The 27,301-nt window shown below is 45.6% G+C and overlaps 1 protein-coding gene across 4 annotated transcripts in view; it reads right to left on the bottom strand.

The window, feature by feature from the left end:
- The window catches only part of ANKAR (ankyrin and armadillo repeat containing), a 126,612-nt gene that overhangs the window by 51,248 nt on the left and 48,063 nt on the right, over positions 1-27,301 (bottom strand). For all 4 annotated transcript variants that reach the window (XM_066577111.1, XM_066577110.1, XM_066577112.1 and 1 more), the window contains exons 10-12: positions 15,200-15,408; positions 10,222-10,326; positions 5,478-5,722 (exon numbers count right to left, since the gene is read on the bottom strand). In XM_066577111.1, the coding sequence (XP_066433208.1) occupies positions 5,478-5,722; positions 10,222-10,326; positions 15,200-15,408 (559 nt within the window). The remainder of the gene's footprint in view (positions 1-5,477; positions 5,723-10,221; positions 10,327-15,199; positions 15,409-27,301) is intronic.

The raw sequence follows: 27,301 nt of genomic DNA, 5'->3' as shown, positions 1-27,301 counted from the left end.
ATTTTCATCTGCGGCAGTGGAGATTAGGCCTTTCTCCTGCTGTGTCCAGGCCCGGCGTCAGCACCTGGATTCATTTTTTTGTAATTTGAGGGTGTGTCTGGTGCCGATATTTATCGATGACTTTGTGCATACCGTGTTTTCCTGAAAATAAGACACTGTCATATCATTTTTTGTCCCCAAAAATGCACAGTGTCTTATTTTCTGCTGATATCTTAATACTCACCTAGCAGGCGGCGTCCGGGGCGCTCACGCAGTTTTCCATGTAGACCTCTGTGCTGAGAATGCTCATTGAATGGCTGTGATTGGTTCATTGAGCGCCAGCTCTAAATGGCTGAGGCGGTGTTCCTTAACCAATCACAGTAATCTCTTGCTGGAGGTGGGGTATTCAAGCCCTGTTACCAGGAAGAGAATGCTCTCTCAGTGCTGAGGACTACACAAAAGACTGCCGGAGCACTGCAGCTCAGCATGGGGGACCTAGACTCTACCTGCAAGGTGACTATTGTTTTTTTTCCCATGTAGTGTAGCTAGGGCTTATTATCAGGGTAGGTCGTATTTTGGGGGAAACACGGCAGTATGGAGGAAGTGTTTTGTCATAAAGAAGTGTGTATGAATGGATAGAGAAGTTCAAGGAAAGTCGCATAAGTGTCAGCCACGAAGAAGGAGGTGGACACCCATCCAAGTCCATGACTGAGGACAACATTGAGCGTGTATATGAACTGATTTTTTTTTGATTGTTGTGAGTTGTTAAAGCATCCTCCCTATAGCCCTGATCTTGCCCCATCGGACTATCACCTGTTTGGTCCCCTGAAAGAAGCCCTAAGAGGACAAAAATTCAGGAAGAGGTAAAGACAGCGGTGCATTTGTGGTTCGCAGCTCAGCCTAAAACATGTTTAATGACGGAATACGAAAGCTTGTTGACAGATGGACAAAGTGTAGTGAGAAGCAGCGAGATTATGGTGAAAAATAATGTAATTGTCTTTTCTGAAAGTTGATTAAAAATAAATTCTGCTGCCAGAGGGCTCGAATGTAACAACAAAAAGTGCAAAATGGGTAATAAATGATATTTGCGTTGCATTACAATGAACACAGGGAAAGAAGGACACAATCTAGAATTGTAAAATATATGAGGATGCATGTGACATATAAATGTAAAGTGAGTCAGTGTATAGCATGATGCATATACTGGATAATGTATGTAATACTCAAAATAAAAACATCATATAACCATACAATAAAAAAAGAAATAAAAGTGTGTGCAGAAGTGAGATGTGAATATGCATCATACAGTAACTAAAAGACATACACAAAGAATGGTGAAAAGGGAAATACAGATCTGCCTTCCCACAGGTCCATGGTTTTTCAGCTTCAAGTACCCAGTTCCCCGCTCTAAATTGCCGAATAGAATGAACATGCCACTGAGGTTATTGCTCTCAGCGGTCTAAATCCCGGAAGGTTTTGGTGCTGAGCTACATTCCTACGATGTTCCGAGTTCAGTTCAAACCGCGACATTTGTCCATGCTAGGGACGCATAAATGTGTCCACAATACACTCCTGTGAAACCAGCCTTCAATGGCTTATAGGATCTGCAATTTAGGAGTAGCTGAAGACATTGGGTGCGGTGGCTACTCTCAGGCCCATATTTGCCACTAGGCATTGGAGGTCCTGTGCCTAGGGCGTCCAGTTCAAGGGGGTGGCCGCAAGGGTAGCCAGGTGAATTATTAATTTTTAACTGTCTACCTCCCAGGACACCAACCATTGTCATGCACTGGACAGGGGTATCAGGGGTGGGAGTCTGTTGGCGCCACTGCCAGAGAGGTAGGGAGACAAGATAAGGCTGCTTGGTTTCTACTTCCTCCCATCTAATTTCTGGAAGGACCGCTACAATGATTGGTGGAGTCAGTTTACTGCTCCACCAATCAGACTGACACATGGCAGAGGAAGCCTGTGACTGAGAGATGGCACAGCATCAGCACCTTCACCTTTGTCCACGGCTCTCTGGATGAGTTTGTGGTGGGATGCAAGTGTCCTGTGCTGTGTGGAGCCTGTGATGGCAGAAGGGGGGACCGAACTGTCGGGCAAGCTGGACAGCCAGGGGGTCCAGCATGCTGAATCATTACATGTATTATGTGTTAATTAATGTGTATAGGGGTCACAAGACTCTCCCACGTCAGCTGATGTTGGGGTGAACGAAGGTTACCTTGTTCTCGCAGGAGATAAGCTGCTGCCAGAGGTGTCTGACAGTAGATTATTTCCTTCTCACCAATGAAAACCAATACACTCTCGTCCAAGATGAGCATAAGCATGTCTTATTTTGGCCCACTTTCACAGACACGAATAGCACAGGTAATGTTGGGCATTTGTGAACATCGGACAGCACACAGGTGACCCATAGGGGAACATGAACAATTATTGTGCCTAGGGCAGCATGAACTCTAAATATGGCCCTGGCTACTCCCATACTGCACTCCAGGTTTTACCCTGTCATACTTGGGATCTAGGTAAGCCCCTGAATCTAATGAAAAGAGGAAACTGCCTGTGAGCGATGAAAACATTGTATGGATGTTGTAAAGAAGCTAAAATGCTGAATTTAGTTGGAAAAACTGAAATAAACCATTACCAGACATAAACTTGGTTGTATACATCCGTGATTGACTAGGCCATTGAGTGTTCATTACGCTTGACATACTGTAATTACTGATGGTGAATTATAATAGGGGTAATTGGGGCAACCTCTCTGGGCTCGAGGCTCCAGGGGGGCCCACAGCCTTTCCAATCACCCCAATGGTGATCTACACTACTAAGCTTCCAGCCACAGGGAGAGGAAAGGGTTAAACACCTTAATACTCTCACAGCCTTAATGTAGTTGATCAAGCACATGTAGATATTCCTTTGGTATTCTCGAGCTTTTTCCATGGTCCATCGCTGGTTTGCCATATGGTGATGGGTGCCGCGTCCTCGCCAGAATCCTGCCTGTGCATCAGGGAGCGCCGCTTCAACTACTGATCTGTCTTTTCTGTATAATTTTGAGAAGGATCTTGCTTGCATGTGGAATGAGGGCAATTGTTCACCAGTTGGAGCAATTCTGGGAGTCTCCTTTCTTTGGTAGAGGGAAAAAGACAGATCTTTTCCAGTCTTGTGCTATGGCGCCCTCTACAAGAGCTGGGGGTATCAACACATCTAGATAAGCTGATAAAATCACTTTATATCAATCGAGAAGCCACTATGAGAACATGGTATGGGGACACAGATTGGTTTGGGATTGGCAGAGGCGTCTGACAGGGCTGCGTCTTCTCCCCCTTCTTGTTTAACCCATATGCAGAAATGATCATGCGAAAAATGGACCTAGATGAATTGGAAACTGGGGTGAAAATAGGTGGCAGAAACATCAACAATCTCCGTTATGCGGATAACACAACTCTGCTTGCAGAAGCCAGTGTAGCAGCTAAATGCAAACCATCGTTTTCCCCATAGCCATGTATGGATGTGAAAGCTGGACTGCGAGGGAAGCTGATAGGAGGATTGATGCATTTGAGATGTGGTGCTGGCAAAAGCTGCTGCGCATACCCTGGACGGCGAGAGTAACAAACAGAGAAGTCCTGAATCGTTTAAGACCTGATATATCACTGGAGGGCAAGACGACCAGACTCACAGAGGAGAAGATGACCAGGCTCAGGCTCACGGAGGACAAGATAACTGGGCTCTGGCTCACAGAGGAGAAGATGACCAGGCTCAGGCTCACAGAGGAGAAGATGACCAGGCTCAGGCTCACAGAGGACAAGATGACAGGGTTTAGGCTCACGGAGGACAAGATGACCGGACTCAGGCTCACAGAAGACAAGATGACCGGGCTCCGGCTCATGGAGGACAAGATGACTGGGCTCAGGCTCACAAAGGACAAGCTGGCCTAGCTCAGGCTCATGGAGGACAAGATGACTGGGCTCAGGCTCACAGAGGACAAGATGACCGACTCAGGCTCAGGTATTTTGGCCATGTAATGTGAGCAGAGTCTCTAAAAAAATCTATAATGCTAGGACAGATCAGTGCCAAAAGTAAACCGGGCCGACAAAGGACACGATGGCTGATATTGTCAAAGCTCATGGCATGGATATCACACAACTGAAAAAAGCTGTGCAAAACCGAAAAACATGGAGGGAGCTCGCCTTTAGGGTTGCCGACAGTCGTGAATGACAAAACGGCTAACAACAACAACAACTCTCACATCCTTCTGTCTCTGCAGGCAGACAGCAGGACATCATCACTCCCCTTTCCCAGTCCTAGAACTCCAACTACAGTTAGTGCAGGTAAAGGAGTGATTATGTCCTGTTTTGCGCTTGTGAGCTCCTGTGCAGCACAGAGGGAAGGCTGTGTGTATTAAGGAATTTAACCCCTTCCTCTCTCTGCATCTGGTGGTTTAACAGTGGGGCCAGGCTGTCTACCATGTCCACTTTGGGGCATTTAGAGGGGTATAGTACTAATTAGGGTCACTGAGGATCTTGTTATTAATTGGGTAATATTGGAGGACCTATTGCTAATTGGGTTCATAGAGGGGGTCTTATGACTAAGTGGGGCCACTGAAGAGGTTACCATCACTAAATGGGGCTACAGCGAGCACACTATTACCATGGGACGAACTCAAAAGCTGATTACGGGTTGCAGCACGTTGGGGAGAGTGAGTTGTGGCTGGAAAGAAATCTCATTGGTAAATCTGGGCCCAGAGAGAAGAAAGGCGAACATGGATGACTTCAAACAGAGACTATATAACCCGTGATTACTAGAGGTGACTATTAGGGTATGTTCACACAGAGTGGAAATTGGTGTTGATTTTTCACCATGGAAAATCTGTACCGAAATCTGTCAGTTTCACATCGAAGACTGCGTCAAAATCTGCACTATTTGTGTGGATTTTAGGGCAGATCCACAGCTGATTTCACCCCTTCAACTGAATTGTGTGGATTTTGACACAGTCTTTGATGTGGAACTGACTCGGGTTTTCTTGTGTATTTTCTGCTGTGTACATCCAGACCAGTTTCCGCTACATGTGAACACATAGTCACTATGTAGAGCCTATACTTTAGTGCATTATATGGTGACTATTATTTAGAGTTATGCGAAAGTCGAGCAGCTCTATCTAAGCCCACCATAAAGGTTGTCATATAGAATATATATAATTTTTTGGGGGGCAGACAAGTTCATGCATGGGAGATTTGCTATGAATATTGCACAGCAGAAAGATCCACAGCAAATCTGCACCAAAATTCACACCATTTGGTGCGGATTTTGATGTGGATTTTGGTTCAGATCTGCACAATTCAAAGGGTTAAATCTAGGGCAGATCCACTCCAAATGGTTATTGTCGTGGCTGCTTATTTAATGTTTTACTAGAGAATATCCTACTAGGGGGCGCTGTGCATGAGGGAGCCCAAGTTGTGTGAACATCTCGGAGCCAATGGTCCCCCTAACCCACCACAGGTACTTACCATCTGTGCTATGAGAGCTGGATTACCATCCACTTGGGCAATATCACACAAAATAACGGAACATCGAGACTGAAGTTCAGGATGTTGGGAATGCAGCAATGCAATCAGGATTGGTATTGCTTCTGCTTGTTTGAGAGCCATTACAACAGGCACATTATGTGATATGTTGCTTAACACTCCAGACGCTAGACATTGCACGGTCACTTGCTGGCTCTGCAGTAGTTGTGTAAGACAGGGTATGCTTCCTAGAAAATGAGGCATTTGAACAAAATCCACAGTTTAGTGCGTTGCTGATGGATGTGCTTTTTAAATACAGTCATGAGAAAGACTAAGTACACCCTCTATGAATTCTATGGTTTTACAGGACATAAAAAATGTTTTGGGTCCTTAACCCCTTAAGGACCAGGCTGTTTTGTACCGTAAGGACCAGATACATAGTAACATAGTATGTAAGGCCGAATGAAGACAATGTACATCTAGTCCAGCCTGTTTATCCTCCTGTGTTGTTGATCCAGAGGAAGGCAAAAAAAACCCCCAAGAGCAGAAGCCAATTAGCCCATTTGGGGGAAAATTCCTTCCCAACTCCCTAATGGCAATCAGACTAATCCCTGGATCAACCCCTAATAGTTCATACCTGCCTGTATACCCGGATTTACAATTAACCTAAGATTTATAACCTATAATATCCCTCCTCTCCAGAAAGACATCAAGTCCCCTTTTAAACTCCTCTATGGATTTTGCCATCACCACGTCTTCAGGCAGAGAGTTCCACAGTCTCACTGCTCTTACAGTAAAGAACCCCTTTCTGTGTTGGTGATGAAACCTGCTTTCCTCTAAACGTGCCCTCTTGTTACCGTCGTAGTCCTGGGTATAAACAGATCATGGGGAAGATCCTTGTATTGTCCCCTCATGTATTTATACATAGTTATTTGATCACCCCTTAGCCGTCTTTTTTCTAGGGTAAATAATCCCAGTTTTGATGCCTCTCTGGGTATTCCAGTCCTCCCATTCCATGTATTAATTTACCCCCTCCAGCACTGTAACATCTTTCCTGAGCACCGGTGTCCAGAACTGTACACAGTATTTCATGTGGGGCCTGAAAAGTGCCTTATATAGTGGGAGGATAATGTTCTCGTCCTTCGCCCCTATACCTCTTTTAATGAACCCCAAGACTTTATTAGCTTTTGCAGCAGCTGACTGGCATTGATTACTCCAGTTTAGTCTACAGTCCACTAGTACCATCAGGTCTTCTTCCATATCATTTTCCCCTAGCAGTACCCCATTTAGTGTATATTGGTGACATCCGTTTCTCCTGCCCATGTGCATAACCTTACATTTATCAACATTGAACTTAATTTGCCATTGAACATTGACACTTTTTAGGGATTTTACCCATCTGGTGGTTTTACTGCCCTATTTTTTTTCCTTTGGCTACCAAAATTATTTTTGCAGCGTTTTTTTTTCCATGACATATAGGGAGATTTTTAAAAATATCTTTTTCACTGACTTTTTTTCCGTTTTTTAGTTTTATTGGGGGTAAAAAGCTAAAAAATGATTTTTTTAACATTCCTAGATTTTTTTAAAATTAGTATATTTATGCTAAAATAAACTACGGGAACGGGTTCCTCTTTTGGTTTCGGACGTTTTGATATATAGTATGTATGGCTTTGGTTTACAGAGCGCATACGGCGACGGTTTTTGTTGGCGTCAGCTTTGGGTTATTTTCTTTCTTATGTACATATTGTTGTTTTATTCTGTAATTTTTTAAAACTTATTTATGTAAATATGTTTTTTACTATCTATGTCCCCCATGACATCATACAAGACCTCTGGGGAACATTCACATGTTTTTTCCATTTTTTAAAATTTGATACTTTCCCACTGTAGCTGGAGCATCCTTAGGAGCCACATTTATAGGAGCCCCAGTTACAGGGGAAACATCCCCTGTAGTGACAATAGTCACTAACAGGGCTGATCAGGGTCTACTATAACCCTGCAGCTCTGCTATAGCAGGAAATCCCAATAGTCAGGTGACTCCCGGGCTTCCGTGGTGGAAGAAACACTTCTACTTTCACTTTTAGTACATATCGCTCATTGAGATATGTGTACTGTGTACTGAAGAAAGGAGGAGGCAGAAAGAGTTAAAAACCCACTTCTCCCTTCCCCTCCAAGTTATCAGCTGTGACTAACAGCTGACAACCTGTCCTAGGGCTGATTTATTACAGAAGCAGGAGGCTTTAATCCCCACTGTAATTTTACATACGGGGCCAAGCACCGTATACTTACAGCGCCTGGTCCTTAATGGGTTAAAAGGTCTTAAAATTAGATTAATACAACCTTAGATAAACACCATATGACAAAATACACTGTGTCACTATTTAACAAAAACTGGGCCAAAATGCAGAAGCAGTGTGTGAAAAATGAAGTACACCCCTTGAATTAATAGCTTGCAGAACCACCTGCAGCAGCAATAACTGAAAGTAATCATTTTCTTTATGACTTCATCAGTCTCTCACATCTTTCTGGAGGACACTTATTTACAACGTGGCTTCAGTTCATTGAGGTTTGTGGGCATTTGTTTTTGCACATCTCTTTTAAGGTCCCGCCACAGTTGGGTTAAGGTCTAGAATCTGACTGGGCCATGGCAACACCTCAAACTCTTTTCTTCTTCAGCCACTGTGATGTAGATCTTCTGCTATACTTTGGATCATGGTCCTGTTATATGACCCAATTTTGGAAAAGCTTTATCTTTTGTATAGAGGTTCTCACACTTGCTGATGCTCAGTGGAATCAGTAAGGGTGTACTTATTTTTCACACACTGTTCCGTATTTTGGCCTAGTTTTTGTAAAATAAATGATGACATAGTGCAATAATTTTCTTTATTATTTCCCAATACGTAAAACCATAGAATTCAAAACAGGATATGCTTAGTATTTTAGCACGACTGTGTACATACTATAATTATGCAATATTTCTGTAGTCTTTTTTAACAAACAATAAATCACGGCTAGCAAATAGTATTTTCCATAGTAAACTGAAGATGAGTACATTAAAATGTAATATTGGTAAACGGCTGCATTTAGGCAGTGTGATCAAACTTACTTTAAGGGCTTATGCCTACCGGAAAGTAGAGAAAGTCACAAAATCTCCATTAGTGCTCTACGGAATCTGTTGGGAGAGCACGTATGTAAGGGGGAAGGTGTATTGTTGATATTTTGTTATTGTTGTTTTCTGAAGTAGCAGATGTGTTTATTGGTTCTGTCAGATAGCCCCTTGTGGATAGTACAAATGACTGTAATTACTGTAATTTGTTATACTGGGGATTTATGATTGGTCACATAGGACATCAAACGCTCATAGCAGATGCATGCTATGAAAAGGTGTGCATGGGCAGTTTTAGGCGAAGTTCACATCACCCTAAGAAACAAGCAGATCGGCTACCAGCTGGTGTCTTGCAACAGATCCTCTGGTATGGCCTACTTAGGTTTGTCCTATGGTCCGCTCCAGAGAGAGACACATATGGATACTTCGTAATCTCGGGGGTACCCCCTTGTGGCCGGCTTCTATAGAAACTGCTGCCTCTTCAAAACACAATAAGACAGACATTGGACTGTCCATTGAATGTTATGGGCCATAAAGAGAGACTGTTATAGTTATGCAATGTTTATGATCGGGCCTCCGGTTTACCGCTACACTGCTACCAGGTTTTTGTTTAACTGTTGAATAAAGTTATGGCAGCAGCATGATGAGTTCACCAACTGTTTTGTTATCTCTCCCGTACCAAGAGTGCAACCAAGGACACTTAAAGTAATATGGGTCAGTGCTCAAAAGTTCAGCTTCTCTTTTGGTGAGGACTACTACGGATGAGGAAGACCAGACTGCCGAGCTGACAACCTCCACATATGTGAACCCGGAACAGGCCAAACAGACTGCTGCCCCGTTGGTAAGTCCCCTATCTCTTTCCCCAGAAGGTCCCAATGCCACCTTGGGCCCTCCCCTTTCATTTACAGAAATACTCTCCCCTGGAGGCAATGCTTCTGGAGCAGAATATATCAGTACATGTAGCATCTGATGGGGCATGGCACAATTCTCTTACTGAAAATACCCCCAGTATGCCAACATATGAAATCAGAGTCCTACGGAACACAGTGGAGGCATGCACCTCCTGGACAGACCTATTACGGCCTGGTGCAGAAAATGTAAAATGCCCTCACTTCTCCCTAAGATCCTCCTCTGGATAATAGCAGCAATTCTGCGGGTAACAAACCTCAGCTGAGATTTTGTATTGCTGTGTGTCTATAATTTGCACATTTCTCAGAAATCTCATCCATATTAGACGGCGAATCCGCCGCTGCAAAGCCGTCAGAAGCCGGTGCTGCAGCACAGATTCACTGGCCGCAGCATGTTCATTTTTTTTCTACTTCCGCAGCGGCTGCGCTCTCCTCTCTAGGAGCACCGGCCGCAGCAGAAGAGCGTGCGGCCAGGCCGCTTCAAAACCCGCGGCTAAGTGCTGCGGGTTTTGAAGCAGCAGATTCCCAGCGAAAATCTCGCATTTTTTCGCTGTGGCCAAACCGCAATATTTCTGCCCGGAATCCGCCCAGTGTGAACCCAGCCTAAGGCTGGGTTTTCTTCTCTCTGGGCCCAGATTCACCAATGAGATTTTTTATAGTGTCATAATACACAGTACATGAAACAATACAAGCTTTCCCGTAAATGTAGTAAGTAAACATGCAATCAGCTCACCGGCTTCATAAATGTCCTTCCAAAACTGCTGTTTCACAACACAGAGCACCTCCAGGCACCTCACCGCCATCTCTCTTCTATGTGTATCTTCAGAATTCAGCATTTCTTATACAAAAAAAGAGGCACAAAAAAGTGTTATTTTTATTCTTCTGGGCCATCTTAAAATATATATCATCTCCCGGCTCTGAAACAACAGAAAGAGGGACAACTCCTGCCACCCGCCACACCCCTCACCTTACCAGTGCGGAGGAAGGGAGACATTTAAAAAATTAACTCATTTAGAAATTGATAGCAGCAACACATCTTACAAAAGTGGGGGCGGGGCCATGTCTACCGCTGTGTAGCATCCCCTCCTCCATTGACAACAGTCTGTAAATGTCTGGGAAGTGAGGGACCAGTTGCTGGAGTTTCGTTGAGGAATGTTGTCCCCTTCTTGTCTGATGTAGGATTCTGGCTGCTCACAGTCCTCGGTCGTCTTTGCCAGATTTTCATTTCATAATACGCCAAATGTTTCCTATTAGTGAACGGTCCGGACTGCAGGCGGACGGTTCACCCCCAGATTCTTCCTCTGGGAAGCCATGCTGTTGTGATAGATGCAGTAAAAGGTCCGGACTGCCCGCAGGCGGTTCACCCCAGACTCTTCTTCTGGGAAGCCATACAGCTGTGATGGATGCAGTATGTGGTGAAAGGTCCAGACTGCAGGCTGCCGGTTCACTAGCAGACTCTTCTTCTGAGAAGCCATGCTGTTGTGATGGATGCAGTATGGGTTGGAAGGTATGGACTGCAGGTGACCGGTTCACCCCGGACTCTTCTTCTAGGAAGCCATGCTGTTGTGATGGATCCAGTATGTGGTGAAAGTTCCGGACTGCAGGCGACTGGTTCCCTCCGGACTCTTCTTTTGGGAAGCCATGCTGCTGTGATGGATGCAGTATGTGGTGAAAGGTCCAGACTGCAGGCGGCCGGTTCACCCCCAGACTCTTCTTCTGAGAAGCCATGCTGTTGTGATGGATGCAGTATTTGGTGGACGGTCTGGACTGCAGGCGGCCAGTCCACCCCGGACTCTTCTTCTGTGAAGCCCTGCTGTTGTGATGGATGCAGTATGGGTTGGAAGGTATGGACTGCAGGCGACCGGTTCACCCCGGACTCTTCTTCTAGGAAGCCATGCTGTTGTGATGGATCCAGTATGTGGTGAAAGTTCCAAACTGCAGGCGACTGGTTCCCTCCGGACTCTTCTTTTGGGAAGCCATGCTGCTGTGATGGATGCAGTATGTGGTGAAAGGTCCGGACTGCCAGTGGCCAGTTTACCCAGACTCTTCTTCTGTGAAGCCATGCTGTTGTGATGGATGCAGTATGTGGTAAAAGGTCTGGACTGCAGGCGGCCGGTTCACCCTGGACTCTTCTTCTGTGAAGCCATTCTCTTGTGATGGATGCAGTATATGGTGAAAGGTCTGGACTGCCAGCGGCCGGTTCACCCCGGACTCTTCTTCTGGGAAGCCATGCTGTTGTGATGGATGCAGTATGTGGTGAAAGGTCCGGACTGCCGCGGACGGTTTCCCCCAGACTCTTCTTCTGTGAAGCCATGCTGTTGTGATGGATGCAGTAAGTGGTAAAAGGTCTGGACTGGCGGCGGCTGGTTCACTCCAGACTCTTCTTCTGTGAAGCCATGCTGTTGTGATGGATGCAATATGGGGTTTAGCATTGTCCTGCTGAAATATACAAGGCCTTCCCTGAAAGACACGTTGTCTGGATGTGAGCTTACGTGGTTCTGCAACCTCTATATACGGCTCAGCATTGATAGTGCCTTTCAGGATGTGTAAGCCGCCCATGCCATAGGCACTAAATCAACTCCATACCATCAGAGATGCAGGACTGTGTGTCGATGACATGCTGGATGGTTCCTCTCCTCTTGAGTCTGCAGAACACAGCATTTAATGTTTCCAGAATAAATTTTAAATTTTGATTCCTCTGACGACAGAATAGTTTGCCGTTTTCCCTCAGTCCATTTTAAATGAGGTTTGGCCCATAGAAGGCGCCGGCGTTTCAGGATTGTGGCTTCTTCTTCGAATGATACAGCTTCAACTTGCATTTGTGGATTACACTGTGAACTGTGTTCACAGACAATGATTTCTGGAAGTATTCCAGAGCCCATGCAGTGATTTGCATTACAGAATCAGGAGGTGATCAAGAACTTGATAAGAGTTTGAAATGCGTTCTCTGATCCTGACGTTATGGCTCTTGTTTTATAAAGCAGGACACTTTTCCTTTTAAATCAAACAATTTTCCTACACTGTTATTTGTATTTGCTGGAACTGCCAGGACTGGGCGGGTGAAGTTTGATCTAGGAAGTGTATCTGCGGGAGCCGTTCAGTGAAGGTCATCTAGAAAGGTGAGCTTCTCTATTTTATTTTTGTTACAGAATCATGCCTGATTTTAATGCAGTGATTCCTGGGGGCCCGTAGATCTCAAGATCTTCTTTGCACATGGATTTCTCAAGATTTTCTGAATTTGCTGATATTATGTACTGTAGATGGTGGAGATTCAAAGTCTTTGCAATTTTACGTTGAGGAACATTTTTCTGAAATTGTTCCACAATTTTTAGATGCAGTATTTCACAGATTGGGGAAGCTCTGACCATCTTTGTTTCTCAGGGACTCTGACTCTATAACATGCTGTTTTTACACACATTTATGTGACATGGTAGAAAATTGACCCAACAACTGCATTGGTGGTTTTCATATTGCCAATTTATTTTGAGATAGACCCTCTAAGCGCAGGTAGATTTTTATTTCATTGTTCTTTAGCAGAAAATTGACCTTCCAGCTGTCTTTCATTAGTATCACTTACTTTTCCAGCCATTTGTTACCCCTGACCCAACTTTTTTAAGATGTGTTGCTGCCATCAATTTCTAAATTAGTTAATTTTTTTTTTTAGGAAATGGAAAAATGTCTACATTTTAACTTCTGATATGTGTTCTATGTTCTACTGTGAATTAAATATGTGTTACGCCTGTCTCCAGGATCTGTGGTACTACAGATGATCAGCAGCTTTCCGACTCAGCCAGCCAATCACTCCAGGTCAGTACACATAAAGCTGTCTTCCCAGGTGTGGGTGTGGTCAGCTTTCTCTGTTCTCATTCTCTCTCTTTGTGTGGTGTGAGCAGGTTCTATGTGTGGTGGCTTAAAGAAAGGTTTGTGTTTGTTTGGTTGTGTCGATCGACTCCTGCTTAGTGTAGGGACTAGCAGTATAGCCAGGAGCCGTGAAGTGGTCCACTAGCTTCCATATTTTGATCAAAATGTCAACTAATACCTGGCATTCATAGCGTTAGCATCTGCTACTAGTGTTTGCATTTTGACTGCTGTATGGTGTGATTATGGCTCTGTGTGTCTTCTTACTCTCTCCAGTTGTCCCTGTTGGTGGTGGCATGGGTTTGTGTCCTATCAAGGGTGCATGGGTTCCCAGGAGCAGCAAGGTCCCAGATCCGAAGACCACTGGGCCACCCATTATTGGTGCGATGTCCCCGCTCAGGTAGGTCTGTGTCACTTACCCTAGTAGATGATAGGGAGAGGAGCTAATCTGTAGTAGTTTCACCTGGTGTTCCCCATCAATCTGGGTTGTCTTCGTGTGGGCCCGGTGCTTACTAGCCCACACGAACGTAACAATATGTTTTTATGAGATTTCCAAATCATTGAATCCTTTTTTTCTTTACATGTATTTACATTTTACACAGCGGCCCAACTTTTTTTGGTTGTAATAGCAGTATTTAAAATACCGTACCATATGATGTTTTGAAAAACTTAATTTTAAGTGGGGTGAAATGCAACCCCTCCCCCCACAACTGCGCCATTGTTTTGGGGATTTTGTTTCTACTGCAGTTAGGGTACAGCAAAAATGACCTGTTAAATTTACTCTGCGGGTCAGTACAGATGCAACAATACCAAATATATGCAGTGTTTTATACTTTATTATTTTGAAAAGAATAGAGCCTTTTTATTTTCAGTCAATAGAGCTGTGGTTTATTTCTTGTAAGGTGACCTTTTTGGTACCATTTGGATACATACACACTTCCTCAGAGTTATAGTGCACTGGAATATTTTAGTCACAAGACATATTTGACAACATTCTAAACAAACACCCATTGAACATTCAACTACAACATGGCATCAAATGTTTCTAATAGCTGAAAGGGGCATTATTACTAAAAGGAGGTATTAGTTCTGAAAGTGGGAAAACAGGGCCATTATTTCTAATTGGAGGTACTATTTCTAAATGGGTGCATTATTTCTGAAAGAGGGCATTATTATTGACTGAGAACAAGAAGGGCAGTATTACTGAGTGGAGATAAAAGGGAGTATTATTATTGAGTGGGGTATAAAGAAGGCATTATTGCTAAGTGGGGGCACTTTTGCTGTGTGAGGGTCACTATAAGCAGCACTTCATGTGTGGGCCCACAGCTGGCATTATCACTATCTTGGGTACTATAGAAGGGAATTGTGTAAAGGAGTAGATAACGTAGAAAGTGTGATGAAAAACCAAGGACCCAAAGATGTCAGTGTGTCAAATTCCACAAAGACAAGTTGTGACTGGGAGAAGTCATCAAGGCGGTCTGAGGGGGATATAGAAGAAAAGGGGAACTGAACAACTCCAGTCAGAGATTACATCTCCTGTGATCACTGAATATAACGGTACTGTAATCGCTTCTATGGTCTGCAAAACACTTGTGTAGAACTGGTATCTAAGTTTTATGGCCACTGTATGCACTGCTACGGATTGGCAGCTGCATGTGCATTACACACTGCAAAGGGGCCCACTGAGACTCTGTCGCCCAAGGGCCCACATAAACCTGGAGTCGACTCTGGCAGGGTGTCGCAGTCTTTTAATTCTAGACAACTTAAACTCTGGCTTCATGGACTGTACTGCCGTGTGTCTATAACATTTGGCGGGATGTCCCTTTAAAGACATGAAGTTGCAGAGAACTTACCCACTAGATGATTCCATACTTGTAGCTCCTGAATATTTAACTCTATTATATATTTCAGAATGTGGGTGTGGAAATATAGCACAGATAGGTGAATTATATTATTTCCCATACTGTCTGTTTTTCTCCAATTTCCTCCAAGAGAAATAATATATTTGAAGGCATCAAACGCTCCTGACGTGGCTGTGAGCAGCAGTGGAGTGGACTTATATCTGTGAATGACAAGGCAGAAGTGAGCAACCAATAGATAAAGGATATACAAGAAAGATGTGACCCGCGTATAACGAAGTCATCCCAGCTGTAGCCACACCCATATTATATCTCCACCAATCCCCCACCTTCTCGAATAACGACATACATCCTTTAACTGTTCAATAATTTTGCCACAGAAGGCATTTTATTAAAACATAACTTTACATAAATTACATATCGTTAAACCATAAAACCTAAAGGGGGGGGGGGGGTCCTTGGAGCCCCAAAACATCTGTCGCCTCACCATTTTGGGAAATGTTCGTAATGCCCCCCCCCCCTTCCCCACTACACACCAACTGACTCTGGAGACCCAATATCACCAATTCCCTCCAGATGCCCATTTCCTGACTCGGAGACCCGCTAGCCAATACAAGACTAGACACCACCTTCTCTGCAAGGACTCCGCCCTGCCACAGCCAAGAGGCGACAGACCCACCATAACCATTAATCAAAGGGAGGGGGGGGTGGCTATCCTGCCTTCTTCCCCACCCCACTTTTATGCCGACTCCAAAGACCCCCCCATCTGCTGCTGCCATGGCAATGACAGGGATTTGGAGTACAGTAGAAGGGATGTAGCCACCAATCTTGAAGCGTCACCTTTTTGATCTATGTGTTATTATAGTTTTCATATTAGTGTTTTAACAACCATGACAATAAAGGTAATATTCTAACTCTGTCGCACTTCAGTGACATTATATATTACTTAGACAGGCTCGGTTAGTAATCAATGTATAAGTGGTGATTGAACATCCATGATTTGTCTTGAAAAAAGTGACAACCGAAGAGATATCGGCCCCGTCACGTAACATCATATCACCCTGCACCATAAACATGTAGCACATTAACCATTTCCGCAAGGTCTTGCATATCTAATCTAAGGTGCCATTACTAGTTTATGCTAAAATATCACTATCCTGTGAGACGATATCCCGGTCCTGGCCATTGATTTTACGGTACTCAGTCCCCAGCATAGCCGCACACTCATGCTTGTTTGATACATGGTTGGCCATTCACTTTCTTCTCTCTCTCCGCGGCATTGATCTCTTCAGCACCGTTGCGTTGTCAGATGATTTGGGGTGGGGGAAACTCCCTCCCATGCACTGCGGGGCACTTCACCCCAGGAATGCGGACGGCTCTCCATCTTCAGCCCCTTAGGTCGTCAGGGCCCTTGTTGGTCACTGTCTCTGTAGGCAGCTCCCCAGCATGGGGATACTACCCGCTGAGTAGCCCCTCAATGGCCTCTGCCACTTTCTGCTGCTGGCATCTCCTGTGGCTGCTATGTTGTCTGCTGAGTCTGCTCTGGGTCTCACTGAAGCTGTGATGCAGCTGTTACGCCTTTAACAGCGCGACTGTTTGCCGAAATGTTCTCCAGCACTTGGGGAGGGGACAGTACCTCCTCTCTTTAGCCTCACTGAGGCTACAGCAATATGGTGCCATTCAGTGCTCTACAACATGGTGGCTGCGTGTGCCTGAACTCTGTCCTCCCCGGCCATGTCACTTGGCTTGCGGAGGGGGAACACACACACTTACCAGCGCCAACTATAGTTCACATACCCTCTTCACTCCTAAAACCACCTGAAACCATCTGACTCCACTGTGAAACACAAGAATGGCTTTCATAAAGCACCACTATCTGCCCACCTCTCTGTCCTACTACTACCAGCTGCAGGGGGCCATCCCACCTACCCGTTTTTGCTTCAACTACTTACTGTTGCGTCCTAAGAACGTGCAACCTCAATAACATAGATCAAAGGCACAACTGTGCAGAAAGAAACAAAAACTAAAGGGGAATTCTCTCCCTATCGTCCCCTAACCCAGGAGGGGGCCCTGCCTATTCGGCAGACCGACCGCGCTGATAAGTGCGAGCCTGCACTCGAACCTGGGCTACTGACCAGTCCCTCACTGGGGTCCCTAGTACAAAACAAAAGGAGAAACAAAACCAAACCAAACAGTAAAAGAACTTAGCTTATCCAGCAGAGCTTCCACCACTCTGTGTTGCTCCGTCACTGTCCAACATAGGACTGAAGTGAATTGACCAGCACAGGAGTAACAGTTAGCACTGTGTTAAGAAAATTGTAGATCAATGTATCAGTTAATTATTCTATATAACATTGTAGACTAGAAATATATAGCATGATACTAGTATAAGTAGTGAAGGTGTTAAACGAAACCCTTCTATAGGCCTGCATGTCTTCTGAGGTAGACAGATAAGAGATAAGACAGTCTCCTAAACCACCCATGTATGAGGCCCACAGGAAATAGGATAGACTAAAAGACCCCCCCCTTGCATTCCTTTCTCCTGAATTCATAACGGTTTTATTGTATGTTATAGTTACACCTTAAGAGGTGTAACTTAGGCTAAAACAAAAATGATTACCATATCATGTATTCTTATTAATCTTGGAGGTATATACTTTTGCTGTGATGTCATTTATGGTACATAAGCTTCGAACACCTTAGAATAAATTAGAAATCACTTGATACCGCACAGGCTGGTGTGATTTGTATTTCTCCTGGGTCCAGACTACTACACGAAATCTGATAGTCTTCTTCTTGGTAAACAAATTCTCTTCACATTTTGGTCCTTCGAGCCGGAAACTCTCACTGCAGAGGGACAGGACACTGACTGAACAGGTGGGTCTGAAGTACTCTCCGATCACTAAAAGACCTCCATCTTGCTTAGACGTCATTAGAGGCCAGTCGGGCATCCTGTCCAAAACAGTGACGTTTTTCCGAACTAGCCTGAGAATTTAGAGGCCTTCCAGATAATGTGTAGTAAGTATACCGGTTGTATACCTTTTTTCTTCATCTTTCTGCCTTTTCTGTATTCTTCATTGCTTAGACGATTTTAAAATGTGTATAGTAAATGAGAAGGAAGTATAGACGAATTGGTTGCCAAGGGGCAATAGCAGTAGTCTATGTGAGACCATAGCCATTATGAGAAGGCTACAGGAAAGAATCGCTCTGTGCCGCACGTTAAACAAGGGGTTAAATGACGTCTAACGACACATGGGTGTCACCGAGAGTACAACGTTGTGATAAGTTTTGTGTTGAGGGAACTTTACTTATTATTTTCTTGCTACTTCTTTTTTCCTTGATATTGTGTTATAGAATAACTAAGAATATACAAAGAGGGCGGCCGCCTACTAACATATTGTAATATTTGTATTGCTGTCTTATATTGCATGAAGCGAATGTATGAGTGATTGAGATGAGTGGACCCGATACGTGGGCACTGACCTCTAGGACACATTAAGGACCAACCTCGCTGTGCAGGTTGTTTTCGGACAAGCCCCTTATTGTGTTCAATGTTCACGGGCCCTACTGGGTAAAACTAAAAGGGGTCTTCGTGTATATAGCGAAGCAGCGATTCTGGTAAGGTACCTTTGCGTTTTCACTAAACATTTTAGTTGCCAGAGGCTTGTTTTATGTTGTTTGTCTTGTAAATCGGCGCCAAGAACATAATTACTAACAATGGGAAATATAAACTGTAAGGCATTCTCCTGTGCATGTCTGTGTTGTTGTTGCCAATAACAGGAAGTCCTTGAAGGGGATAAGAAGTACATGCACAAGTTAGATCCTGACTATGTCAAATATTGTGACAGGTGGGAAAAGAAATATGGATTTAAAAATAAATTGAAAAGTCACTAGTTGTAAAGAATTATGTGATAGAATACGGACAAAATCAACTAAAGATCAGCAGAAATACGGATTATCCGCTGCTGAAGCCTGGTTAAAAGAAGCCCAAACCCGCCATACTCAGATAAAAAGTAGACCCAATGCAGCAAAAACTGAAATGATGCCTCTAGTAGATAAAGAAGATGATCATTTAGTCTGCCCTGTACAAACTGTGCCACCTATCCCTGCGGCTGCATATGGGGGTTTGGATAGTGCCCAACCACCCCCATACGGCCAAAATTCTACACCTAATGCTCCTCCATTGCCAAGTCATCATATAGATTCCCCGTTAAATGATAGTAATTTCAAGATTCCTGTAACCCAGGGCCCCCGCAGGAGTGAGAGACAAATGATCCAACGAGTAGCACAACAGAGTAAGGATGTTTTTCCAATGATTGATGTCCCGAACCCCAGGGGTGGGTTAGATGATGGCCAGGGGGGTCAACATCCTGCCACCATGGAAGTATACAGACCATGGACAGAGAAGGATGTTGTAAAAGCAACAGAACATATTAAGCATCCAAAAATAGACCCCCGACAGTTTGATGAACAATTCAGAGGGTTAATGAGAAGTTATAAATTGAATGGGGAAGAAATAGAGAGAGCAGCTAGAAGAATTCTAGGGCCAGATTGGAGTTCTGTAGAAGGCAATTGGAATGGGAGGGGAGAAGATGGTAGACCCCTTCCACATGATAATCAGGATTTATTAGAGAGAACAAACAATTTAATTCAAAGATGTAGGAACAGGTGGGCTAGAAGGACGAATTGGGTGGAAATAAATAGATGTACTCAGAGACATGATGAGGATGTAGAACAGTATTATCACAGACTGAAGGAAGTATTTGACATCTATAGTGGACTAGAGGCACCAGTGGGAAATCAGGAAGTGAGAGATGATCCTAACGCTGCATATAATCAGCAGTTAAAGAATGCGTTTGTAAGTGGAGTAAAGAAAGAAATAGGAGGTTATATAACGAAACATATGGTTACCCTTAGAACAGGATCATTGCAGGATGTTTTGGAGTATGAAAAATTTTACAAAGAAAAGGGAAAGAAGGGTGAGAAAGTGAGAGTTTTTATACAGGGAGAAGAATGTGATACGATGGTTCAGGAAAGTCAGAGAGGTCATTGGACAGCGAGAGGACGTGGAAGTAGAGGCAGAGGGAGAAGCAGAGGTCGGGTGCTGCTCAGGGACTCAATTGTGTGTTGGAATTGTGGGAAATCTGGTCATATTGCCCGAGGATGTCCAGAGAACGAATACTCTCGGACACCTTGGGAAAAATGACTAGAAGAGGTGGATGTACAACACTTGGAGGATCTCTTGGCAATTTCTACTCTGCCTGAGATAGATCTCCAGGTGAATGGGCGGATGATTACTTTCCTGGTGGACTCAGGAGCCACCAGGACATTAATACATCCCAATGATGTACCTGATGTAAAATGTAGTAACAGTCATATCATGGAAAGAGGGGTTAATGGCCGGACCCACAGGGAATCCCTTTCTGAACCCGTTATCATAACGGACCCAGAGACAAATAAGTCTGTAAAATGTCAGATTATAGTTAGAGATGAGCGAGCGTACTCGGAAAAGCACTACTCGCTCGAGTAATTTGCTTTATCCGAGTATTGCTGTGCTCGTCCCTGAAGATTCGGGTGCCGCTGCGGCTGACAGGTGAGTCGCAGCGGGAAGCAGGGGAGAGCGGGCGGGAGAGAAAGATCTCCCCTCCGTTCCTCCCCGCTCTCCCCTGCAGCTCCCCGCTCCGTGCCGGCACCCGAATCTTCAGGGACGAGCACAGCGATACTCGGATAAAGCAAATTACTCGAGCGAGTAGTACTTTTCCGAGTACGCTCGCTCATCTCTAATTATAGTGTCTCGAATATGTCCAGTAAATTTATTGGGACGAGATATGATGACGGAATTAGGTATTTCTATTATCCCCAAGGGAAATAAATTTGAAGTTAGAACAGCCCCTGGAGAGCTGCAGACATACTACATACTGAAGGTAGCAGTAGAGCAATGTAGGTGGGAAGTGAACAACATAATGAAGGAGGCAGAAAAACAAGTAATTACAGCACTGCAATGCCATCTTGGTGAAAAAATGGATTATACCTACCTGATAATCAGGTTTCCAGGAGTCTCCACGACAGCACCAATTGAGATTGCCTCCTCCTGATAGGACAGGAACACACTGAGAGGTTAAAAGCTCCCCCCCTTCCCCACTTTCCTCAGTGGATTCTAACGAATTGCTGGGGTAGGAGCTCAACTTAAATTTCTTCCCTTAACCGGGGTTTTTTGTTGATTATAAAATTATATTATATTATATATTTATTTATTTTTTATATTATATTCTATAGTTTCTTTTCTATCCATTTAGGGGGGGAAGGTACGGGTGCTGTCGTGGAGACTCCTGGAAACCTGATTATCAGGTAGGTATAATCCATTTTTCCCCCCAGTCGTCTCCACGACAGCACCAATTGAGATGTACCAACTAAAGTTTATTAGGGTGGGATTGCTGCCGAGAGGACTTTGCGGCCAAAGGCCATGTCCTTGTCCTGCTGCACTTTTACCCTATAATGTTTAATGAACGTGTGGGGTTTTTTCCAGACTGCGGCCTTGCATATCTGCTCGACCGAAGCTGAGCTATGTTCGGCCCATGAGGATGCTACTGCCCTTGTAGAATGGGCTTTAAGAGCTAAGGGGATTTCCTTCCCGAGGGCCTTATAGGACTCTATGATGGCCAGGCGGATCCACCTGGCTATGGAGTTTTTTGCCGCTTTGTTCCCTTTATTTGGGCCACTGAACTGGATGAACAGGTTGTCGTCCCGTCTCCAGTGGCTTGTTGCATCTATGTAGTCTAGGACTGCTCTCCTGACGTCCAGGCAGCTTAGGATTTTTTCTTCCTCGTTTTTAGGTTTGCTAAAAAATGAGGGAATTATTACGTCCTGGGACCTATGAAAATGTGATACCACCTTTGGCATGAAGGCAGGGTCCGTTTTAAATACTAATTTGGAGTCCGAGATTTTTAGAAATGGGTGGCGAATGGACAAAGCCTGAAGCCCGCTAACCCTCCTCACAGACGTGATTGCTACTAGAAAAGAGGTCTTGATCGTAAGCATTTTTATCGGTAGTGCTTTGATCGACTCGAATGGTTCCGCTGACATGACCCTTAGAACCCAATTAAGGTTCCAGTCTGGAACAAGTTTTATGGGTCTAGGTTGTAATCTAGCTGCTGCTGTCAGGAACCTGTTGACCCATCTATTGTCCGCGAACTTTGTGTTGCATATGGCGCTAAGGGCTGTGACCTGGACCTTTAGGGTACTTGGAGAGAGGCCCATCTGTAGGCCCTCCTGCAAGAATTGTAAGATCAAAGGGATGCTCGGGATAGAATCCCCGGAATCCCTTCCCTGTCTCCATGAGGAGAACCTTCTCCAAACCTTCTGGTAGATAAGGTGGGTCGTCTTTTTTCTGCTGGACATTAACGTTTCTACCACTCTTTGTGAGAATCCCTTCCCCCTTAATGAGGATTCCTCAAGAGCCATGCTGTTAAGTGGAGTCTGTCTAAGCCCGGGTGGTTCAGTGGCCCCTGTGATAGCAGATCTGTCCAGGTCGGAAAGGTGACTGGGTCCTGGACACTCAATGTTGTCAGAAGACCGAACCAACTTCTCTTGGGCCAGAAGGGGGTCACCAGGATTAGCGTGCATACCTGGGTTCTGAAATGTTGTAAGACCCTGGGGATCAGCGGTATCGGAGGAAACGCGTACGCTAGCCCCTTTCCCCAGTCCTGGCCTAGGGCGTCTATTGCTGTAGGACGATCTCCTGGCCGGAGGGAGAAGAAATTGCCTACTTTGGCATTCTCCCTCGTTGCAAATAGGTCCAATTGTGGGGACCCCCACCGGTTGGTCAGGATTCTGAATGCCTCCAGGGAGAGAGACCATTCTCCTGGGTCTATCTGCCTCCTGCTGAGGAAGTCTGCTTTTTGGTTTAGCGTCCCTTTTAAGTGTGTTGCCGTGATCGAAAGGATACGGCCCTCTGCCCAGTGGAAGATTTTCTGCGAAATGTTTTGCAGGGCAGGAGACCTTGTGCCCCCCTGGTGCCGAATATGGGCGACCGTGGTGGTATTGTCCGACAGTATCTTTATATGCTGGTTCCATAGTGAGTTTCCTAACTGCTGTAGGACCCGCCATACGGCCTGTAGCTCTCTGTAATTGGAGGATTGTTCTTTTATCCAGAAAGACCACGGGCCCTGAAAGAACTGGTTCCCCACATGCGCTCCCCATCCCCAGGCGCTTGCGTCCATTGTGATGTGCGTGGCTTGGTTTTGTAGCCAATAAACCCCTTCCTGCAGGTTCGCTGGGGATGTCCACCAACGCCGGGATGTTTTCACTGTGTTTGGGATATACATTTTTGTCCCTAGCGAGGACTGCTTTTTGTCCCATGTGGATAGGACGGAGGCCTGTAGAGCTCTGGTGTGAGCCTGGGCCCATGCTACTCCGGGAATGCATGATGTTAGGCTTCCCAGGAGAGACATGGCTTCCCGAATTGTGCATGATCGTTTCTGTAGGAAGGATTTGACCAGCCTTCGGATTTTTTGTATTTTTTCCTCGGGCAGGCAGGAGCATTGAGATTCTGAGTTGAGCGTTATGCCCAGAAACGTTTTTTCCTTGCTGGGGTTTAAGCTGGATTTTTCCCAGTTTATGATCCATCCTAGGGACTGGAGAAGTTCTAGCACTATCTCTAGGTGCTTCGTTAGTAGTTCCCTGGACTCTGCTATTATTAAAATATCGTCCAGGTAGGGTATTATTAGGATCAACTTTTTTCTCAGGTAGGCAGCTACCTCTGCCATAATTTTGGTAAAAATTCTGGGTGCTGAGGAGATCCCGAAAGGCAGGCATCTGAATTGGTGGTGCTCTATTCCTTTGCCCATATCCACTGTGAACCTTAGGTACCTTTGGGACCCCTCGTGGATCGGTACGTGGAAATAAGTGTCCTTCAGATCGATGGATGCCATGTAGGCCCCTTTGGGAATCAACTTATCGTTGAAGAGATGGACTCCATTTTGAATTTTCTGTACTTGACACAGGTGTTCAAGGGCTTCAGATTCACTATCATCCGCTGTTTCCCACAGGGTTTTCTTACTAGGAAGAGCCTGGAATAATGGCCCTGAGTTTCCTCGTTTTGCACTACGGGGATATTGCGTTTAGATGTTGCAGGTCCCGAACGCTCTGCCTTAGTAAGTGTAACTGTTGCCCTGAGCCTCCTGTGATAATGAATTTCCTTCTGGGGAGGGACACCAGTTCCATCCGGTATCCCTGCTGTAGGATCTTTGGGATCCATGGGCCTTCGCAAATTGCGGCCCATTGGTCCACAAAGTTCCCCAGCCTTGCCCCTACGGAGCTGGCGTCAGGGTCTCTGCTTGGGCTCCCCCTGGTGGGGATTAAAGAGGATATTTCTCCCTCTGCCCCCCTTGGGGTAACTCCAGCGGCCTGTCTTGCCCTTGCCTCGGTAGGCCTCAGGCTGTTGCCCTGCGGTTCAGAAGAAGGTCTTCCCTCTCTGCGGCTTTTCTTCCGGGAATCCCTTCTTTTTGTCGGCCCACTTCTCCAGGATTTTGTCTAGGTCTGGTCCGAACAAAAACTGACCGTAGAACAGGAGGGCGCATAGTTTATTTTTTGAGGCTAAGTCGCCTGACCACGATTTCAGCCATAGTACTCTTCTGGCTGAGTTAGATCGGGCTGTAGCTTTTGCCGAGAGTTTAACTGTTTCGGCCGTGGCATCCGCTAGAAAATTTGTTGCCATACGCAGGATAGGTAGGGAATTTAGGATCTGTTCCCTTGGCGTTTTATTGTTTAAGTGTAGCTCCAGCTGTTCGAGCCATACCCCCAGAGTGGCTGTGATCCCTGGCCTAAGTATGTTTGCCGCTGCCTCCCATGATTTTTTTAGAAGGCCTTCGGCTTTGCGATCCATGGGATCTTTTAACTGTGCGGCGTCCTCAAAGGGCAGGGTCGTCCTCCTGGCTACTTTGGCCACTGGGACGTCTACCTTGGGTATCTCTTCCCAGCTTGCGCAAACTTCCTCCTCGAATGGGTACCTTCTTTTTACCCCTCTAGCGGAGAAGGAACCTGCGTCTGGTTTCTTCCAATCCTTTTGGATAATTTAATGATGTTTTTGTGGACAGGGAAGGTATGTTTACGCCTCTCCCCTAGTCCCCCGAATATCTCATCTTGCAGGGTGCGTGGTTCTCTGGGCTCTTCCATTTTTAATGTAGCCCTGACTGACTTAATCAATTCCGTTAAGTCGTCTTGATGGCATAAGTATCTTTTGTGGCCCTCATCATCTGAGGACTCCTCGGCCGCCTGTTCCTCTTGCTCCGACCCGATAGAGCTCTCGGAGTCGGAAGGCTCGTCGGGAACATACGCCTTTTCTGGCGTTTGTCTGGCGGCGCCAGCTGTGACGTTAGGGCTGATTGAACCTCCTCCTTCACCAGCTTCCTAACGTCATCCAGGAATCCCCCCGATTCCTCTTTGACTAGCCTAGCTACGCATGCCTTGCATAGAAGCCTCTGGTATGTAGCTGGCAGTCTCGGCCCGCACTCCACACATTTTTTGGGTTTTGTTCTGGGAGGGGGGGGGGGGGGGGCGGTTGTCTTTTTTATCCCCCTGACAAAAAAGGGAAAGTATTTTTTGCGGGTAAATATGCAATTTTTCCATATACAATACATTGGATTTTGCATTTTGTATTTTTGCCGCACTGGCTACTTACGGCCGCTGAGGCTGAGGTTTCAGCTATCTCTGGGGCTGGAGCACTCATTACTATACCGGTGGTGCAGACACCCTGCGACCTGTAGTGCTGGTCCACCTTCTGGCTTCTCTCAGGTTCCTCCTCCGTGCGGCTCCTGATGCGAGCGTGATGGCGTCACCACGCTGGACACGTGACGCGACGCCCCGCCCCCCGCCATCAAAGGGCTTCCTGAAGCGCCGCGCTGTGACTATACGAGGAGGAGGAGGGGGACTGAGGCTCCCGCTTTGTACCCCCCATGGGCCGCCGCGGGAGGAGCCTGGCCCGGGGGTTACCACCCCATGTGGCGTCCCGGGAGTCGTCTGGCTGGGAAGGGAGGACAGGCTGACCCACTGCCCTCCGATCCGCCTGTGAGTAGATTCTGGCTGGCTTCTCCACCAGCCCCTCTCAGAGATCCTGCCTCCTGGCAGGACAGGAAGACACTGAGGAAAGTGGGGAAGGGGGGGAGCTTTTAACCTCTCAGTGTGTTCCTGTCCTATCAGGAGGAGGCAATCTCAATTGGTGCTGTCATGGAGACGACTGGGGGAAAAAACGCTTTCCGCCAGGGTGGAGTTTCAGCCAGAACTAAATCTTCATTGTACTATGTAGTACCGGTTCTATCAAGGGCCGGATATCTCATATGAAAAGGAATTGTTTAGAGAGAGTCCCACATCCATCACGGTGGAACAGATATTCTGGGACACAGAGGGATATTCCGCGGCCTCATGTATCCTTAGTGAACACATGCAGTCACTATACAAAGGCCTAAGCCCCCATATATCCCTCTCAAAACCACCAAACGCAGAATGGAAAGAACTAGGCCAATTTGTACGTGCTTGTAAACAAAGTAAGGATTGGATCCGGAGGCCAGATGGCATCTGGGAAAATCCTAAATTAAAATCATTTGCAAAAATAGTCCAAACTACCTTGGTAGCACATCCTGAAGCCTTGACTCTAGAAGAATCGTTGTTACCCTGACACATAAACTTTACAGTGCAGGAGACTGACCTAGAACAGTTGCCTGATAGTCTGTGGTCAAAAGGGCCAGCTGATGTTGGATTGATAAAGGGAGTAGAACCAGTCATTATTACTCCTAGATCTACCTTCCGTCCACATCAGAGACAGTACCCCCTTAAACCAGAAGCTGAACTTGGCATACAGCCTATAATCAAAGTTGTGTTACAAGCAGGAGTTATTGTGCCATGTCCAGACAGTCCCTGCAACACACCTCTGTTCCCGGTTTAAAAGGCTCCTCCATCCGTGGGATGGAGGATGGTGCAGGATTTACAACAAGTTAATAAGGCTGTAATTCCAAGAGCCCCCATGGTACCAGATCCACATACTTTACTTAATGACCTCAGACCAGAATCCACTCATTTTACTGTTGTGGATATCAGTAATGC

Source organism: Eleutherodactylus coqui, chromosome 8 (assembly GCF_035609145.1).
Source record: "Eleutherodactylus coqui strain aEleCoq1 chromosome 8, aEleCoq1.hap1, whole genome shotgun sequence".
NCBI lineage: Eukaryota > Metazoa > Chordata > Amphibia > Anura > Eleutherodactylidae > Eleutherodactylus > Eleutherodactylus coqui.
This window is presented reverse-complemented; position numbering and strand designations above follow the sequence as displayed.